A 19,226-nucleotide genomic window follows, 5' to 3' on the forward strand; every position below is an offset into this window, starting at 1 on the left:
GGACTCAATTGTGGGCGCCCTCTGCTGTTTAGCAGTCCTGTTTTTGATATAACAGGGGAAATAGGAAGTGGCCAGGCTCCTCATAAACCAGCTCTGACAGCGGTTACAGCTTAATCCGGCACAACTCTACAAAATTCCACACCAGTCATGTCACCAAATGCACTAGCTGCATTTTAACCAATATGAACTCAGTCATAGGTCACCTGCTAAACCATTAGGACCCTGACATGAATCCATCTGGAACACACAAATGACCATTACTAGCCATTACATAATGTTACAAAACACAAAACTTGGTTTCTACGACTGTTTTCAGGCTCGTGGAGTCCAAACAGACACCAGGTAGTCAATAAAGAAAGGAACACAACCCACTGTGGTCGATAAACTGAGCTTACTAGTGAGGTGGGGTACGCCAGGCTGTGGTGGGTAGATAGGAGAAACAGAAGATATTACCCGGGTCCAGCAGGCTGAAGAAGGTAGGATAGGCCGCTAACTGGAGGGTGGGGGAAATAGTGGAACAGAAATATGCACATTTTTTCAGTTATATGTACTTTTAAAGCGTCCGTTTAATTTATCGTACTCTAACAACTTGAGGATATTGATGCTGTTGACTTAAAGGCCCAAATCATCTGTAAATATGATAAAAAATGATGCTTATTTAAGGTCCCACGTGCCTAAATGTGACTGTGTAAACGGGATATTCTGAATAACAGTGTCAACACGTGTTATATTTGTATATTGCTCTTTAATGTGGAAATTTTCACATGTGTAGCTTTGCCTTTGAAATAAAAGCCCTAGACGGTCTAGAAGTACTTGCTGTTTGGCATGTGAACTTAATGGTTCAATGGAAAATGTGATCATTTCTATATGTTTGCACCAACATGGGAATTTGCATATGCTTTGCCTTTAAAACAAAGGCTTTAAATAGTGTGTAAATATATGAAATTTCTCATTTTGAGGTCAGGAGGAGCCAAACGTTACTCTTCAGCATGTAAACACGATGGCTTAATGGCGCTGCTAACAGCATACGCTACAGCTACGGTTATAGTAGAAGTCTGCCTGTGAAATAAATACCGGTCCACAAATACGAGGTTTCGAGGCCACGGATGGCCAAATGTTCCTCAATTTAGCGCATAAACATAACAGTTTATCGAAATTGTGTGTAATATGGCCCACAAGCTTGTGTCGTTTAACGGGGATGTGTGGCCGCTCTGCTCTGTCTGCTGGGCCTTCACCGTCCGCTCGTTCTCGAAGGCCCGCTCAAGCACAAAAGGCAGACGGCTTTGCGTTAAATGTTAGTTTGAATCCACGTTTGAGACGAAGGCGAGTGCTTCTGTGAAGGCTAAGGCGTAAATAACGTACTCCGCCATTCCGGCGGTTCTTTATGGCCTCAACGACTTTACAACTCCTCAGAGTGTGCGCGTGACACCTCTTCCCGCCAATCGCTACAAAGCACGCGCCGCCACTTCACCGCGACCCGCGGCGGTTGGCGGCGGGTTAGTCGTTTTGGTCGCCCGCACTCGGCAGATATTTGGACATTCTGAACTTAAAACGCCTTAAAAGACATCGTCTGGCCCTTTCATGCGCTTCACGTTGCGTTAAAAGCGACAACGAAACGTAAAAACAGACAAAGCCGCGCCGTTTCGCCGCTCTTTAAACACTACCCGTGTGTGCCAAGAACCCTCATTAGCATACTCTCGCGGGAAGCTGTAGCGTAAACGTGCGCTAACACGAGACCTCGATTTCGCGCGCTGAGGCTAAGCTCCGGTCAGTCGCTTGATTGACGGGCGTTCGGGCCAATCGGCACGCGGATTCGGACTCCAGGGAGCCAATGAGAGCGCGACCTGCGCGCCATTGAGGAGGGGAAACACTTTGTTGAACGATTTTATTGATTCGAGTAGTGAATCGTTTATGAAGAGGAGGTTATGAAGAGCAGCCTCTCCGCTCCAGGCACATTTTTATTGAGTTAAATTCACTTTCCCCCACCCGGTTTTCGAGAGGACGCGAAAAAAGAGGTAAGGTTGGCTACCCCGGGTTTACTTTGGCGATATTTAAAGGAGCGGTCTCTGAAGCTCGGTGGTACTGTTAACGTTAACTTTCTCGCCCGTTTTCTCCTTTCTTTCCCTCGCTGAAGTGCCGTTTTCGAGGTGTTGCCGGTGCTTAAACCAACTATCTTGTTGCTTTTTAGTTCCTTTACGCCCCCCGTATCTGTTAAATGTGCGCTTTCTTTCACACAGAGCGTGTTTTTGTCTTCCTCAGTGAAGCTAATGTCAGCCTTCCAGCTGGCTTGGCGTGGTGTGGGGCGTCAGTGTGGCATCTATGAAGCGGAGCTACCTGTATGCTTATTGGGAAAAAATGGCTTGTTTATTTCACACGAAGCGCTGAAAAAGCGTCTGTCAGGTCAGGGCTGGGACTCGGCTCTCCACTCTCGATAGTAACTTAAGGGGAAATGATGATTAGCGCGCTTTAACTTGGGAGGAGGAGCTGTAGTCACAAAGCCAGAGCCCCTACTTTTCCAGCCAGTCACTATTCGCGATTGAACGTTAAGCTTCATTTTTCGGCGGTTGAGAGAGGTCATGGTGCTGTTTTTATTCAACGATGGCCAAATAAAGACAATTTTCGTACAGAAAGCAATATTTTACGAATACTTTTAGTCTGAAGTTGGCTTCCTATTCGCCGGCTTGTTCGGATTTCCCGTTCCACCTTAAATGGTGCAGCAGTTACGTTCTGGCGCCTCAGTAATGTAGCGTTAACATGCTTTATTTAAGGTGGAACGTTGGAAACTCGAAAAAGGAGCTGGAGTGTATAGGAGGCCAAAGTCAGACTCGTCATGATGTATACTGTTATTTGCATTAGAGTCGTGGGGTTGTGTACATGCTGGCTCTGCAAAGTAAAATAGCTGAACTATTTTGATATCAGAGGTTAACATGTTCGGCTTCTCCTGGTCTTGGACCAGACATTTATCTGGTGAGGTTGTTTTCACTTCTGCAATACCTCTGGAAGCCGGAGGGCGGCGCCTGTCCGCATTTCCGCACACACAGGAGGGGCTTGGCTGAGAAAAGGTGTCAACAAAGCTTGTTTACCTGTGCAGTCAACTTTCTGCCCAGCTTAGTTTGTTGTGCATCCAGTCTCTTTAAAAATGCCTTTGCTCTGTATAGAACCATGAACACTTAAAGAACCTTTAAACGGTTCACAACAGTGGTGAAATGGTTCTCCAGAATGTCTTGTATACGGTAACCTAGAACCTTTTTGAAAATGGTTCTCTATAGCCCCAAAAATGGCTACTATACTTTTATAAGCTTGATATTGTAACAAAAGCAGAACCATTTTTGGTGCTACATAGAATGTTTTTTTAAAACGTGCTCTATGTTTCCACATAGACCCTTTCTCCATCAGTCAGATGATCTCTGGGTTCTAAAAAGAACCATAGATTTTTCTTTCTTGCTGAACGTTTTTTGTTAAGTTGTTTGCATATTTAGTCTCTGATGATCTGGGGAATGACTGTTACCTGATCTCCCCTTCTTGTATTGTAGAGCTGCTACCATGTGGATCCAGGTGCGCACTATGGACGGCAAGGAGACCCACCGGGTCGACTCCTTGTCGAAGCTGACCAAGGTGGATGACTTGAGGATCAAGATCATGGAGCTGTTCCACGTGGAACCCGAGAGGCAGAGGCTGTTCTACAGAGGCAAACAGGTTTGTCAGAATGTATGGGTGTATCGTGATGTCTCAATATGCCGTGGTTAAGTGTCGTCCTTGTGAGTTTAGGAAGTTTGACGGATTTGAGTCTTAACTTACTTCAACTAGCTCTGTGTACATGTATGCAGTTATTATAGGGCAGTATAGTTTTATGTGCCGTGTGTGATGGATCACTTCTGTTTTTGCTTCTGTGAATACTTGGAAGTAGTTTTAATCGCTACAGTATTGGAGGTTTTTTTTTTCCCCCTTCCATTGTTTCACTCTTTAAAGTTGAAACTTGCTGTATTCAAAAGCTGGAGCGCCAACCGTGAGTTTATCCAGTCGTTGCGTGACTGTGCTCCAATTCCTTATACAGCGTGCATGTAGTGAATGCATAAGATTGATACAGTTTCAGGACAGTACTTGAAAGTGTACTTTTAAAACGGCATATCAAAATGAAACTCATTATCTACCAAGCGGTTGGCGTCTTTAGTGGAAACCACTGTCAGTCAGAAACTAGGCGTGTGGGTGCAGCCTGCCAGAGAGCCGTGGCTGAGGAGGAGGTGGGGCTTGTGCTTCGCACTTTTGATCAAATGACTGGACTTTCTCAATTTTATTCGACTTGGTCATAATAAAACTTTCTAACGGTTCTTTTTTTCGGTGTGTCATATAGGGCGGTGAAAAAAATAAATAAATAAATGCAGTCTAGTGGTGAACTTTGGTGTGTTTTGGGTTTTATTTATTTTTTTCTTTGGTCTTCCATGAAGTTGGTTATGAATTCTAGAGGTTCTGGTTTTTGGGGAATACTTTGTTAGATGGCAGGTGCTGAAACATTTAGTTTAGAAAACCATTATTTACCTGGCCCAAGGTAATCTGTAGCTCTAATCAAGATATTTGGAAATTGGTGTTATGAATTGTGGCGGTTTTTTTTTTTTGTTTTTTTTTTTAAGTTAGGTGTTGGGTTGGATTTTGCAGGACTCTTATAGTTAATTCTCTCAAGTCTAGATAAACGTCAAGTTTTGACTGCGTTTCGAATGCTTTCAATGAGCTCAGTCATCAGATTCATGTGGGGAAAGGCTCTGAGGAACAACCTGTATTACAAAGTGGTTTTGTGCATGTTCTGTGCAGTTACAAAGTTCGACCAGAGAGGTCTCCAAATCCCCTAAATCTTGCATCTTGCTGCTTGATACACAAATATTGAAAATCAAATGTCAACCTCGGAATTAGAAATCGTGTTGAACTTAAATGTATTGCTTATGAGTTATGAAGTGAACCACGGAGTTGATCTTATTTATTTTCTGTTGCAGATGGAAGATGGCCACACCATTTTCGACTACAACGTGGGACTGAATGACATCGTTCAGCTGCTCGTGCGGCAGACTATGCCCCCCGTGTCTCTGCCTAAGGACAAGGAGGGAGAGCTGTCGGACTCGGACTCAGGTTGCGGCTCTGGTCAGAGCGAGTCGGATAAGAGCTCCACTCACGGAGAGTGCGAAGGCCAGAGCGCCGGAACCTCGGCTCAGGTGGATCTCATTGATCCTGGCTTTGGGTTTTATAAGGTGAGCCTTACTGTGCGGCTTCTTTTTGGTCTTCCTGCTCAGCGGTTGTCCTTAATCTTGATGTTTGTGTCCAGTCATCGTAATTATAGATAGAATTTGTTTTTTAAGCTCTCTACTTGAGTAAGGATTAATGATCGATTATTCAGTTAACCACAGGGAGGGGACTTTTGCTGATGTCCGTCTTTTCCGCTGCATTTAAACTTTCCTCTGTTTGGAGCTAATGGAAAGTGGAGAAGGGGAATAATGGCTTGAAAGTCAATACGGTCTTATTCAAAACACTAATGGTCTAACTTGCAAGGTTTATTAAAGCATTATAAGCGCTTTGACAGAACTGCTGGTCTGTTTATTTACTCCCTTATGTCCAGATATACTAATGAATTGTATTCACGTTCTTTACATTTTGACTGCAGTACTGTTTTCTGCTATACATGAGCTGCCCTTTATCTCATTGTTCAGGAAAATGGTCCTCTGTTTGTGTTTTCAGTCACAGCACGTGGACAATGTTTTCCTACATTGGAAATGTCATGTTTTGCTGTATGAGTAGGCAAATGAGTCTGGTGATCGCTTTTGTGGGTTTGTGTAATATTGTTATTGACTGTATTTCTCACAGATAAACGAGTTTGTGGATGCTCGGGACTTGAACATGGGGGCTTGGTTTGAGGCCAAGATCGTGAACGTCTCAAAGACTCCAAAAAGCAGCGAAGAAGGAAGCATGGAAACCGATGGCGAGGAGGAGATTCGCTACCACATCAAATATGAAGAGTGAGCTTATTCTCTTAATTTTATAAGTGAAAATTTTTTATCATGATTGTACATAAACTGATTTGACTTGGAAATGGGCTCAGTAATAAAATAATGTTTAGTAGCAGAAGCGTAAAGGAAGACTAAATTTCTCGCTTTGGAGATGAGAGCTGGGTCAGTTGGAACAGACAATATTTACTTAGACTCTAAAGAAAAACGAGCATCTCAAAAAATGGTACGGTTACAGGAGAATGCAAAAAAAATCTTTGAAATGAAAGTTAGAGGTTTTATTCAAAGCGTATTTGGGCATTTGTGTTGGTCATGAAACATTTTCATTTGTGTTGGGCATTTTTTTGGGAACAGCAGCAGTCTTAAAGGCGTGGCAACAGCCTGTTTACATCTAAAGGATAAACCCAGGTTGAAGATTGATCGTGTAAAAATGAATTGTCTTTTCTGTGTAAAACCACGCAAATGTTAAGTGTTAAAGGGGTCAATTGAAATGTAAAAAAAGTGGAATATGGGTGCTGCAGATTAGAGGTAAAGTACTATGTGTAAAGAAGTTGAAGTGATTTGAAATAGGAAATTGCACAGATCAGACATTTTAAGGAACTCTCTGAGATGTTGGAGGGTTTTTTATGTTCTCTGCAGTTACCCAGAGAATGGGGTGGTGCAGCTGTCTGCTAAGGACGTGCGTCCTCGAGCCCGCACCGTGTACCAGTGGCACCAGCTGGAGCAGGGCATGATCGTCATGGTGAACTACAACCCTGACGAGCCTAAAGAGCGGGGCTACTGGTACGACGCTCAGATCCAGAGGAAGAGAGAGACGCGCACCCAGCGAGAGATTTTTGGCAAAATACTACTTGGGTAGGTTGAATGTATTAAATTTAAGAGTATTTTTAACAGATCTGCAGATCTACCAGCCTAGTTATGTGTTTAGGGTAGGGTGGGCGTATGCTAAAGTATTGCACTAAATTTAGTTTTTTCCAATGTGATTTGGTACGATCTGTAATCCTACCAGTTAGAGAGCTTGTAAAAACAACCGGGTTGTAGTAACTGCATAATAGCCAAGTAGCTGATTGGATGTTTACTCATTGACATTATTATATAATAACTTCATGTTTTGGTCTTAAACAGCCGTTTAAATTGATTTTCAAACATACAATTAAAAAAAAAAACTTTTTCCCCCCAGATGCAAAATAAAAATGTTTTTTCTTTTTCTTTTTTTTTTGTTGTTGTTGTTTTTGCCAGATCAACGTTAGTCTAACGTCTGCTTTTGTTCAACAAATTTGATCTAGTCTCGTCTGAATGCTCAGTATTTTGACCAATCGCTTTCTTAGACAACAAATTAGAAACGGTTCCACTGAAGATCACTAAAGAAAGCTTAAATTAAAATGGGATGCGTGATGCTCATGCTGGTGACTGTACTGCAGGGATGCCGGCGACTCTCTCAATGACTGCCGGATCATGTTCGTTAATGAGATCTACAAGATCGAGGAGCCTGGGAACTCCGACGGATCTGCGGCTGCTTCTGACAGCCCTTTGAAGAGTGAGTTTTTCAAAGAGTTCTGGGTGGTGAATTTTAGTGTGTTGGTGACTTTATTCGCATTAGATGTCTCCAGGTGATGTCGCACATGACCTGGTTCCTTATGGATTGTTTGGTCCAGGTTGGAGGGGAAAAAAATTGCTGTGCAAAGTTTTGACATTTTGAAAGAAATATGATTGATGCCCGGAGTCACAAATGTTCCTATTTTGGTTCCTTTTTTTTTTTTTTTTTTTTTTTTTTTTATTTTAATTTTTAAATAACTGTAGCGATTATCTTGAATCTAATTGAAATTTCCACGGTGATCAGAGATCTTCAGAAGTGTGTGGTGTGGTGTGTTTACATTTTTGATGTAAGTCCTTTGGCATGTACAAAGTGTTTAATCCAGAGTTCATTTTTGCTTTCTGACCTTTTAAGTTGTCTTGAGTAGCTCTGGGAGATGTGGTTTTAAAACGAGATTCTTTTTGAAATGCTTCAAATGGGAAGAGCAGTTATTTGGACTAAACAGCCTTAATTGAAATGAAACTAAGCAGATTATATTTCTGTAGATTCAATGGTATAGACAGGTGTGCCTACCTGGCGAATTTCGTGAAATAAATGTAAACTATAATTTATACAAAGGTCTTGAGCATTAATCACTGATTCTCTGTGGCTCTAAATGTAGACAAATGTCAGTTTAATGTAATTATTCTGTGTCTGTGTTCAGGATCCAACGGCCCGGAATGTAAGCATTGCAAAGATGACCCGAAGAAGAACTGCCGCTGGTGTAACTGCCACATCTGTGGCGTGAAGCAGGACCCGGACAAGCAGTTACTGTGTGACGAGTGTGATATGGCCTTCCACACTTATTGCCTCAATCCGCCTCTCACCACCATCCCAGATGACGAAGACTGGTGAGATTTAGTAGTTATTAATTATGATTTGTTACTGGTTCTTGTCAGAATTGATATATTAGTGTTTTTCCAACTCCAGTCCTGGGCGCCCACTGCCCTGCACTGTTTCAACAACTCTCACATAGTCTCACAAAGCAAGGTCAAGAGAGACAAGGGGCCAAACTTGACTCTGACGAAGAGAACGGCTGTTATCTCGGTTTTGAAGACTAGCAGCCCAGGTTTGGATACCAAAGCTGTCATTGATCCTTACAAGCTTTAAGATGAACAGCCAAGCAGCAAGTAATTTTGTAAACATGTAGAATGTAAAGCATTTGAGAGTAAAGAGCGAAGCTGAATTTGAAGTAGTAATTGCTCATTATTATTATTAGGATGTTGTAGGGCTTGCTTTAAAAGCGAGATGCTTCCTATGATCGCTGGTCCAAGAACTTGACCTGCCCTGGAACTGGTTAGGTCTGCAGTCGAAGTTACCGTGGCAGCGAATCCTAGGAAAAAATCATCCGTTGAGACTGAATATCCAGGTTTAGATCCAACAAAATTAGCCAGCCAACTATAAATCCATAAATCCTGCCTTGTGAGGCATGAGTTAATTATCAAGCCTTTTGTGAGCTGTCAGGTGTGTCAAGGGCAGAGAATACCTGAAAATCTGCAGGGTGGTGGGTCCCAAGACTGGAGTTAAAACCATGCAACAGTTAGTTCCAACCACACGATCCAAAAGCAATAGAAATGTCACTTAAAGAAATAATCACCTGGAAAGTTTTGTCCTTATGGCAAACATAGCTGATTAGACACAAATATGTTTTGGCTTCTTTAGTTTTGCACTGGAACTCCAAGGCCTTTCTAACTAAAGTAACTGAGTCTAATGTCAGATATCGATCATTCGCCCCGGATGATCTCCGAAATCTTACTGAAAGAGCCGTGAGTGCAGCGACGCCTGACCTGCTCAGTCCAGTACGGGATGAATTTGACTATGGTGTTGATGTCGTCCGAGGAGGTTCATACTGAGCACTCATTTGCAGTTCACTGCATTGATCTGTACTGATTTACAAGTGAAAAGTCATTTTGAAATTGGATGAATTTTTCCTGAATCACCTTGTTGGAACTTGCTAGAACTTACTTGATGTTCAGTCTAACTTTTCTGTGAATCGTTCCTTTGAAACTGAGCGCAACCGTATTGGTGAACATGGGCAGTGTCCTTTAGCAGTTTCCCTCCGGGATCAGTAAAGATCTTGTCTGGCTGTATAGGTTCACTCGGAAATGGGAGGTTTGAGTGTCGTTCTAAGTACATAATCCAAGTTGTATTTCTCTGATGCGCAGGTACTGCCCAGAGTGCCGGAATGATGCAAGTGAGGTCGTTCTGGCGGGAGAGAAGCTGAAGGAGAGCAAGAAGAAAGCAAAGATGGCATCTGCCAGCTCATCCAGCCAAAGAGACTGGGGGAAGGTGTGTATTCAGAAATTGAATTTTTGGTAGCTTTCTCTTTTTACAGCTGCAGACACATGGCTAACAGCCACAGCGCAACCCGCGACGTTGGCTTTATTTGACCTGATGTGCCTTTTAATCCCTGGGTTCCTCTGCTCTGTCTGTCTGTCAGGGTATGGCCTGTGTTGGGCGCACCAAACAGTGCACCATCGTTCCCTCCAACCACTATGGGCCTGTGCCGGGAGTGCCTGTGGGTACGCTGTGGAAGTTTAGAGTGCAGGTGAGCTGTTGATTCCATGTATTAGTGCAACATAATACATACTTAAGGATTCGGTTTCGTCCTTTTGGTGTACGTTTTAATAACAAATAACCGATTTGTCACAACAGGTGAGTGAATCTGGAGTCCACAGGCCACATGTGGCCGGTATCCATGGAAGAAGCAACGATGGTGCCTACTCTCTAGTGCTGGCTGGAGGCTATGAGGATGATGTGGTATGCTGCTGTTATTATTCCTGATGTTAATAAATATTTTGTATACAGGGGAAGCTTGTGTCCCTCTGCCTCTTTAGATTTCACTCAAATCCATTTACGCATGTGTTGCTGAAAATGAACATGGTTTTTTGGTTACTACTTTTAATAAGTGATTTCCTACACTGTTAATACATTTCAGGATGATGGCAATGAGTTCACATACACGGGCTCCGGCGGTCGAGATCTATCTGGTAACAAGAGAACAGCCGAACAGTCCTGTGATCAGAAACTCACCAACATGAACAGGTCAGTAACGGCTAGGAAACGGCCTATAGGCACTTTTAATTAGTAATAGTGTTAGTTAAAATACTGAAGTGGTTCACAAGGAGGGCAATGTTGGGAATTATTGGGGGCAAAGGGTGAAAAACATGGCATGTATAACTTTATAAATGTAATAAATTGATATGAATTAACTCATAAACATAATAAATAGCTGTGAAACGCAGCCAACACTGCTCCCTTTTTGCCTTTTCATAGATGGCCTTTTCTTTTGAGTGAAACTGATTAATTTGCAAGATTTCTGCTATATGATTAAATCACTCATGGATGTTCTAAGTTTGTGCCTTTTTTGTCCACGAAATGCCCCATTTTGTGTTTTAATATTTTTTGTGAGGACAAAATTGCCACATACACGTTATTTTGTACTCTGAATGGGTAAGTGATTGCAAGACATGGAAGTGAGCTAGTTTATTTGGTGTGTGGGTGTGTTTCTGATTGATTGATTGATTGATTTATTTATTAAGCCAAAGTATTTTAAAGTTTCTAAGTGGTCTAACTAATTTTTAATAGTATTTAATTAGCTGCTTTTGGCTTTTTCTGGGCCAAACTGATGATATAACTTTTTTTTGCTTATTATAATACAGGGAGATTCACTCGAAAGAGGCCCTGAACGTTCTGTTGAAACTCCCGTTAGGATTCAGCAATCTGAGCTAAAAATTGAGCTACATACCTTTTGACGCATGTCTAATTTGATTGCGCTACATGCAATGCTGGAAGTGATATCTGTTTTCTGCCAGACACATTTCGGTGCGGTGCTCCATGTTCCTGGATGCGTCGGGAAGCATTAGAGAGGTTAAATGTCATGACATTCCAGCTTGTGCGAAGCTGCGTATATGGAGAAGCACGTTGCACATGTTTTGTTCAGATTGCCTTGTTCTAGCAAGAGTTACTACAGAATATTCAAGTGAATCTCAAAGTAGTACAAGGGGTGTGTATGTATGTATGTATGTATGTATATGTGTGTGTGTGTGTGTGTGTGTGTGTATATATATATGTATATATATGTGTATATATATATATATGTATATATATGTATATATATATATATATATATATATATATATATATATATATATATATATATATATATATATATATATATATATATATATATATCTCGCAGTGCCATGGTATCCCTGGTTACTTGGTAAATGAACAGTAAAGCTGCTGACTTAAAATACTTCTAATGGAAGCCTGTGGGCAGTCACTGAACTGGCTGAATGCTACAGGTGAGCTGTACGGAATCGGAATCCTTTCGGAGTGAAGTGTGTTAGACATCTGAGGGAATATCTTACTTGGAGCAGACACGCATGACATGTAGTGCACTACATAGACCAGACGAGTACACAATAGCAAATGTTCAAAATAACGGGACGGAAATGCAAGGAGTCAAAAAGTAGTACAAGGAGATTAGGTTGAAAAATTGAGTGTTCCTTTAAGTCCTGCTGCCGTTCTGATTGTCTTGTTGTTGCTGGGTTGGTGTTGCAGGGCGCTGGCTTTGAACTGCAATGCACCGGTGAACGAGAAGGATGGGGCAGAGGCCAGAGACTGGAAGGCGGGAAAACCTGTAAGAGTGGTGCGAAGCTCCAAGGGTCGGAAGCACAGCAGATACTGTCCTGAAGATGGGAACAGATATGATGGCATTTACAAGGTGAGTGTGTAATGGCATGTCTGGCATGGGTGCTGCATATTAAAAGGACGGAGTTTCATTGTACTTACCTAACTAGGACGCTGCACAGGTGAGTAACCGCTTGTATTATGTTGGCATAAAGGGCTATGCAGCTTATCAATATGGTCTTTGTTTACAGAGCAGGCAGGAAAAGAGAAGTGTGTCTCTAACGCTGATATGGCAGTACAGAAATTGTTAATCAACATTGAATACTACCATCACTTCATGGTTCAAAGTTCATGTTAGAAGTAGATCTTGGTTACGGTATAGTCTGTCATTTTTATATATCCTTTTTATTTTTTAACACTGCACTGAAATGTCCTTTTAATGGAGACTTGGTGACACTTTGTTTCATCTAAAAAGGACCAAACACTCGACGGACTCTCAGTAATGTCAAAAACATATGAGGGGTAGGATTAGGGGCAGGGTGAAGGTCAGACTTTGGATAAAGTTGGTAAGGTTAGGTTTTGTGTAATGGAAATAACATTTACATCTACTTGATGTTCTGTTGATGTTCCTTACATTAAGATGTTTACCTCAATGTGTTCAGATGCTTCGCTGCTGCTACCTCACTATGTTGTGTTGCTGATAATCTGTTAAGTTTACTTACCATCTACAAAGAACTGCTTCAAATAAAGCTACTGATAGGTCTTGTATGTCTCAACACCCCTGATCAAATGATATTGTTTATTTACTTGTTTGTTTGTTTGTTTGTTTGTTTGTTTGTTTGTTTGTTTGTTTGTTTGTTTGTTTGTTTATCTATCCTCTTCAGGAACAAACTTAAGTCATTTTCTCTGCAAATTTTACTGCACATCTTGTTAGTTTGCCGAGTTGAGTTTACATGAAACTGAAATTGTGCCATAATTTTTGCACAAACCTCTTACTTTATATATTTAATTATTTATACCCCCAGTTTATTAACAAACAGCAAGTGTGCATTAAAACATACAGAAGTGTGTTCTCTGTTGAGGATGTATTTAACCAAGCTTCACTCAACAAAGCACATCATTTGACCGGGGCATGCAAACAGTTGTGTATAGCTGTGTGTCTCTCCTCCGTAATTCTGTGAATTATTTTAATTTCCAGGTGGTGAAGTACTGGCCAGAGAAGGGCAAGTCCGGTTTCCTGGTTTGGAGATACCTGCTCAAAAGAAACGACGACGAACCAGCACCGTGGACCCGAGACGGCAAAGAGCGTATTAAAAAGCTCGGCCTAACCATGCAGGTAATGCGTCTTCACTTGCGCTATAGTGTGTGCATATATACAATGTCCAGAGTCTCTTTTGCTGCAGGGCTCTCTCAACATGAGCAAATGCAGAGAACACGAATGTGACCGTTTGGATGCATCTTCAGCATCTTTAGCCACTTGTTCTGCAGCACCATGTTAAACTATTCTCTGTCTGCAGTATCCTGAAGGCTATCTGGAAGCTGTGGCTGCTAAGGAGAAGGAAAAGGAGAATAAGAATGAAGAAGAGATGACTGAAACGCCTACAAAGGGCAAGAGGAAGAGAAAATCTCAGACAGGCAAGTGCACACTTCTTAAACCTCTTAAGACTGTAAATTAATTGGCATTGCTGCTGTTCTAATAGCACATACTGACTGACTTTAATGGCTTGTTTTCTGTACAAGCACCACTTTTCTTAAAAGGTTCTTGGTCTGGTTGGTCTTTAAGGAATCAGCTATTGAGGGGTTCTGTAGAGAAGCAAAAAATGTTTAGTGGCATCATCCAAGAACTCTTTTTGCCACCTCCCATTTGAAGTTGTTGATCTTTTATATTGGTGGTGTTGCTATAATTCATACTGTTGTCTATATTTTAAATCTGGCTTTGCATCTAATTTGATGTTATGCCTTCTTCAGTTGAGGAAGAGGAGAAACGCTCACCGTCCAAGAACACACCCAAGAAGATCAAAGTGGAGGCCTACAAGCTGACCAAAGAGCAGAAAGCCTTAATCAAGGAAGATGAGCTCAATAAGAAACTCTGGGATGAAGCCATGGCATCTCTAAGCCTCGGACCAGTATGTAGTTCTTATAGCCAGTTGCACGTCACAAAAAGCTTCCGTTTCTTGCCAGTATGAGCTCATTTTGTCAAAGTCTGATCAAACATTACCCCAAAACTAAAGAAATCCAGAAGACTCTCTAAAGAAGACTCTCCTGCAGGGTTGGAAAATCTAAATTAATCACTACAAATTAAGCCATGTTAATAAGGAATGCCAGTATTTTGATCATTGGGGTTTGAACAGAGCAACTGTTAAAAGCCAAATAGGCATAAAGCCTCAGGATAATGATACAAAATTTGTTTAATTTAAATAAAAGAAAAGGGGCAGTACTTTAAGGTCCTCTGGCAGGTTTGGTGAGTTTGTACATTTTTAAATAAAGACATCTGTTACTTTTACAACCTTGAACTAATCTGCCTTAATGCCTTATGCAGATCTGTGCTTTTCAGAAACTGCACCTGCCTAAGGCCCAATCCCGTTTCCTACTTTTACCCCCTATTCCTTGTTTTCGAATATCACCTTTTCCCCTTGGAACAGAGTTACAGGGCAGTGGTTGAGATCTTCCCTCTGAAATGAGACCCTCAAATAAAAAGAGCATCACTTCATTAACAGCTACCTGCGCTGCTCTGTGGGCGACCCTGCCAACCTGCAGTGACAGCAGAGGAGGGGAAAGTTCAGCTCCTCACTGCTGGGCTTTAGTTACATTTAGGGATCATACGCCTTCAAAGGGGGGGGGCAGTTATTTATCACCAACCCCCCCCCCCCATAATTCTTCAGTGATATGAAGCTGAAACCTGATATTCACCAGCTTCTTCTAAGCAGTAGCAGTGAGGGGTGAAATGGGGTTCAATCACTGGCTCTGGAAGTGCACTAGTACTGTGAGCTGAACCCTGGTCACTAACCAGCTTTTGTGTTCCTGCAGCGATTCTTGAACAAAGTGGAGGAAATTTTCTTGTGTATCTGCTGCCAAGAAGTTGTTTATCAGCCCGTCACCACAGAGTGCCAACACAACGTCTGCAGGGTGAGTCGGAGACGCAAACAGTGGTGACCCCAGGGTGACTGCAGGGCTGCTTAGTGTTCAGTTGTCAAATTAATTTCACAGCTTTTAATGTTTAATTGGATTGTATGTGGCTTTAGATTTTAGGATGTGTGTATGTATGAACTTTTTTTATTTTTTTTTTACATCACCTTCGGTCACCTTACATATATGGACAATCAGTAAAGGTGTGCCACTTCAGAGTTGGCATCCTCACTCAAATTTGTTCTTAAATTGGCATTATACTGTTAAATTATACAGTGTTACATTGAAGATACCTGTGGGACATCCTGATAACTGTTTTACTTCAATGAAGTCTAAATGTTTCTCCAAATTCAGTCATTTATTGTTCTAAAGTTGTGTGCCATTTGATTTTTAAAGGAATGTCTTCAGCGATCCTTCAAAGCAGAGGTGTACACCTGCCCGGCTTGCCGACACGACCTTGGCAAAAACTACCAAATGACAGTGAACAAGGCCCTTCAAGCCATCCTGACCCAGCTCTTCCCCGGGTACAGCAGCGGCCGGTGATGACTCGCGGGGGACCGGCAATGAACTAATAAGAGCAGTGCATCGAGACTGAAATCAACAGAACTGAAGCAGAATTCACTTTTAATATATTTGAACAAACGTTACAACTTAATCAGGGTGTAGGAGAAATCGCAGACCCAGCCGTTAATTAGTTCGGTCTGATTCTGTTGGTGCTGTACTCATATATAATCTGATCTGCTTTTAATTCTGCCTCTCGGTTCTAGTCAGGTAAACAGTTCACCCCACATTACAGCCTTTGTATTTACAGGTAAATATGATAATAGAATCTTAGTGGCGTGTTTTTGTTTTTGTTTGTTTTTTTGTTTTTTAGGTGTAGGAGCTTCATTTTTAGGAAATGTACTGCCCTAATTGTACTCTGCACCAGCACATCGTTTTTTTTTTTTTTTTGTTTGTTTTTTTTGAAAAACTTTCAGCTACGCACAACTGCACTATTTGCTTCCAGCAAAATGTTTTTTTTTCTTCTTCGTCTTTGCCAGGGATAAGTGGACATATGTTGTTAGCAGGTATGTAGGTATGCACTGGCATCAGGACCCCTTTAAGAAAAAAAAAGACAAAGTTTAAAATGGTTAAATGTTAGAACTAACAGTACAATTCGACTCCGTTTAGATCTCTAAAACGTCTTGTACCTTTTTTCATTGGTGATTAACTCAATTTAATGAGCTATTTTTATATGTATCACCGTATATATAAAATCTTATCGCATATGACTGTCTTAGCTTTGCTTTCTAACTACTGTATGTGCTTAGAAATTCCACGTCGTTGTAATACATTATTACTGATTTTTTTTTTTTTTTTTTTCTTTGTCCGTTATGCAATCTGGTCTCCCCTGACTCTCCTGCAATGGGTTTCAGTGGGAAACAATCTCTGGATCAAATGACCACAGTGTGCTGTTCAGTAAATATTTAATTAAATTGAATTTAATTGTTTCTTTTTTTAAATAAATATGCTCAGTGAAATTCTTAGTTTTTGTTCTTAGTTTATCACAATATTTGCTAAATAAAAGCCTAAGGCTGCAGGAGTTTTTTGTTGTTTATACCTCAATTATTTCTAATATTGCATAGACTGGAAGTGTATATTCTGAAATTGAAATTGTATATTTTTAGCACTTGTATTTAGCCGTTTTGCGTAGTTGTAGGTGCTATTTTCTTGCACTGTTTGAGTGCGGTATTTTTCAATAAACATTCCTTTTATATGGAACACTTTTTTCCCTCCCACCCCCCCCCCCTCCTCTTGTAGTTGTGATGCTTATCCGCCTTTTACGTTGATGTTTTCTCCCTCTGAATTCATCCACTGCCTACTCAAATTGTAGGTGCAGCCCACCTGAGGCTCCATCTCTACCTGTATCTACCTCCTCTGTCTCTTACCTTCACTATATCAGCAGAGCCGACTTGCATGTGGCTACTGGGTCAGGCCAAACCAAGGAAACCAGAAAGACTGGAGTTTCGTTAAGGAGGAATTCCATTGTAGTTTTCAAATTCCTGTGAACTTCAGGGGTTCAGATGTAAGCGAAGTTATTCAGAGTGGTTTGATGTGGAAGTTCTTTGAAGTGAAACTTGCTGTTTTCTGTGGGAACCTCTGCCTTGAATGGATTTTAAATGCACGTTTTGGCCCAAAGCCTCTCCAAACTAGCATAAAACTCACGCACCACACCCCAACCATTTCATGTAGTGACCCTCTGAGGGAGCTTTCAGAGAGGAGGAGGAGGTTGTTGTTGTTGTTGTTGTTGTTGTTGTTGTTGTTGTTGTTGTTGTTGTTGTTGTTGTTGTTGTTGTTGTTGTTGTTGTTGTTGTTGTTGTTGTTGTTGTTGTTGTTGTTGTTGTTGTTGTTGTTGTTGTTGTTGTTGTTGTTGTTGTTGTTGTTGTTGTTGTTGTTGTTGTTGTTGTTGTTGTTGTTGTTGTTGTTGTTGTTGTTGTTGTTGTTGTTGTTGTTGTTGTTGTTGTTGTTGTTGTTGTTGTTGTTGTTGTTGTTGTTGTTGTTGTTGTTGTTGTTGTTGTTGTTGTTGTTGTTGTTGTTGTTGTTAATAATTTTAGCAATTTTTAATGCTGGTGGCTGCTCAAAGTGCTTTAGACAGATGGTAAAGTTAACCAGTCAAACGAGAAGTTATAAGTATTTAGACTCCTATAAGAAAACATCAGATTTTAAAAGATGAGCTCAGTGCTCGCTTCTAAGAAGCATCTAAAAACATCTCTCTAACTTGGCATTTAACTAAAACTGTCTTTTTGGTGTTCGGCTGTCGAATGAAAAGGTGGAAATGAGATCTACGGTTCGGAAGCAGAAGGATTGAATGAGGCTTCTCCATTAAACTCTTCAGACGTCTGGTTCCCATCACGACCACTGTGAGCAATTCTGACTCAGTAAGTTTCTCTAGAACAGCGTTTCACACCAAACCACTCTGGATGATTCTGTTCACATCTTATCCACTTATGTGGAAATAAAAAATTTGGTGGAATTCCACTTTTAACTCTGGACATGGTCATGAAGGCAGCGTGTCTGGAGGAGATGAATTGAATCAAAGTGCATCGACTCCATCTGGGCTCAGGTGTGTTGGAGGAGGAAAAGGCGTGAACCTGTGCAGGGCAGACAGACTGCTGCAGTGGTCCTGGAAGCCCCCTGCTCTCCATGTTTTAGTGCAGGGGTGTCACTGCAGACTTCAGTGTCCCTCCTCATTAACCACACCTGAATCAACTCCTCAGCTTGTCGGAAAGACTTTTCAGAGTGGAATTCAGAGAAAATGCTAAGGAACGCAGTTGGACACATCTGTTCTGGTGTCTTCCCAGCCGTGTCCAAACAGTCTGTGGTCCAACCACATGCTGTAGTTGTGCTTCCGTCAGTGTAGTACGTGGTTTTTGCCGTTTCTCCCGCTTCAGCTCAAGAAGGGCACCTTCATGAGCTCGTTAGGATCAGGCGAGTTGGAGTAGAAAGGCTGAGAACTGACTGGCCAGCACTGACCTTCAGGATCACTAATACACTCTGTAGAAAGCTGGTTCTTCCAGGCTTCTTTACTAAAGATAGTGGTTCTATATAGACACAAAGAACCATTTTTATGCTAAAAGGTTTCTTTGCATGGTTCATTGCAAAACAAGGCAATAGCAGAGCACGATTTGGCTTGTGTTAAAGCAGGAAAACATTCTAACATGTACAGGACACCGAAACCACCAGCAGTGTCTGGTAACAGTGGTCCGGCCCAAGACTGCCCCACTGACTGATTACTGAGCTAAAATCCAGCCTCTTTATCAGATTTCTAGACCTTACTCTGTTCGAAGAAACTGAAGTGTGAAGTTTATGTGGCCATTTGAATAATCAGACAACTACAGAAATCCGGTTATGATTGGACTATTGAG

The 19,226-nt window shown here is 41.5% G+C and overlaps 1 protein-coding gene across 3 annotated transcripts; it reads left to right on the plus strand.

Annotated features, from left to right (window-relative positions):
- Positions 1–1,779: 1,779 nt before the first annotated feature.
- On the plus strand, positions 1,780–16,841 carry uhrf1 (ubiquitin-like with PHD and ring finger domains 1). Of its 3 annotated transcripts, none has more exons than XM_017720741.2 (17): positions 1,780–2,015; positions 3,534–3,696; positions 4,986–5,237; positions 5,848–5,999; positions 6,627–6,842; positions 7,409–7,524; positions 8,225–8,411; positions 9,726–9,849; positions 10,001–10,108; positions 10,216–10,320; positions 10,499–10,605; positions 12,127–12,289; positions 13,394–13,531; positions 13,713–13,830; positions 14,164–14,321; positions 15,223–15,321; positions 15,718–16,841. In XM_017720741.2, exons 2-17 carry the CDS (start codon positions 3,544–3,546, stop codon positions 15,862–15,864), a joined length of 2,343 nt encoding a protein of 780 aa, XP_017576230.1. In that variant the 5' UTR covers positions 1,780–2,015; positions 3,534–3,543; the 3' UTR covers positions 15,865–16,841. The 3 variants fall into 3 exon arrangements, with proteins under 3 accessions (XP_017576230.1, XP_037401054.1, XP_017576228.1); XM_037545157.1 differs by having other exon boundaries at positions 2,001–2,020; XM_017720739.2 differs by lacking the exon at positions 1,780–2,015 and adding an exon at positions 3,108–3,233.
- The last annotated feature ends 2,385 nt before the right edge of the window (positions 16,842–19,226 follow it).

This window comes from Pygocentrus nattereri, chromosome 15 (genome assembly GCF_015220715.1).
Source record: "Pygocentrus nattereri isolate fPygNat1 chromosome 15, fPygNat1.pri, whole genome shotgun sequence".
In the NCBI taxonomy this organism is placed as follows: Eukaryota; Metazoa; Chordata; class Actinopteri; order Characiformes; family Serrasalmidae; genus Pygocentrus; species Pygocentrus nattereri.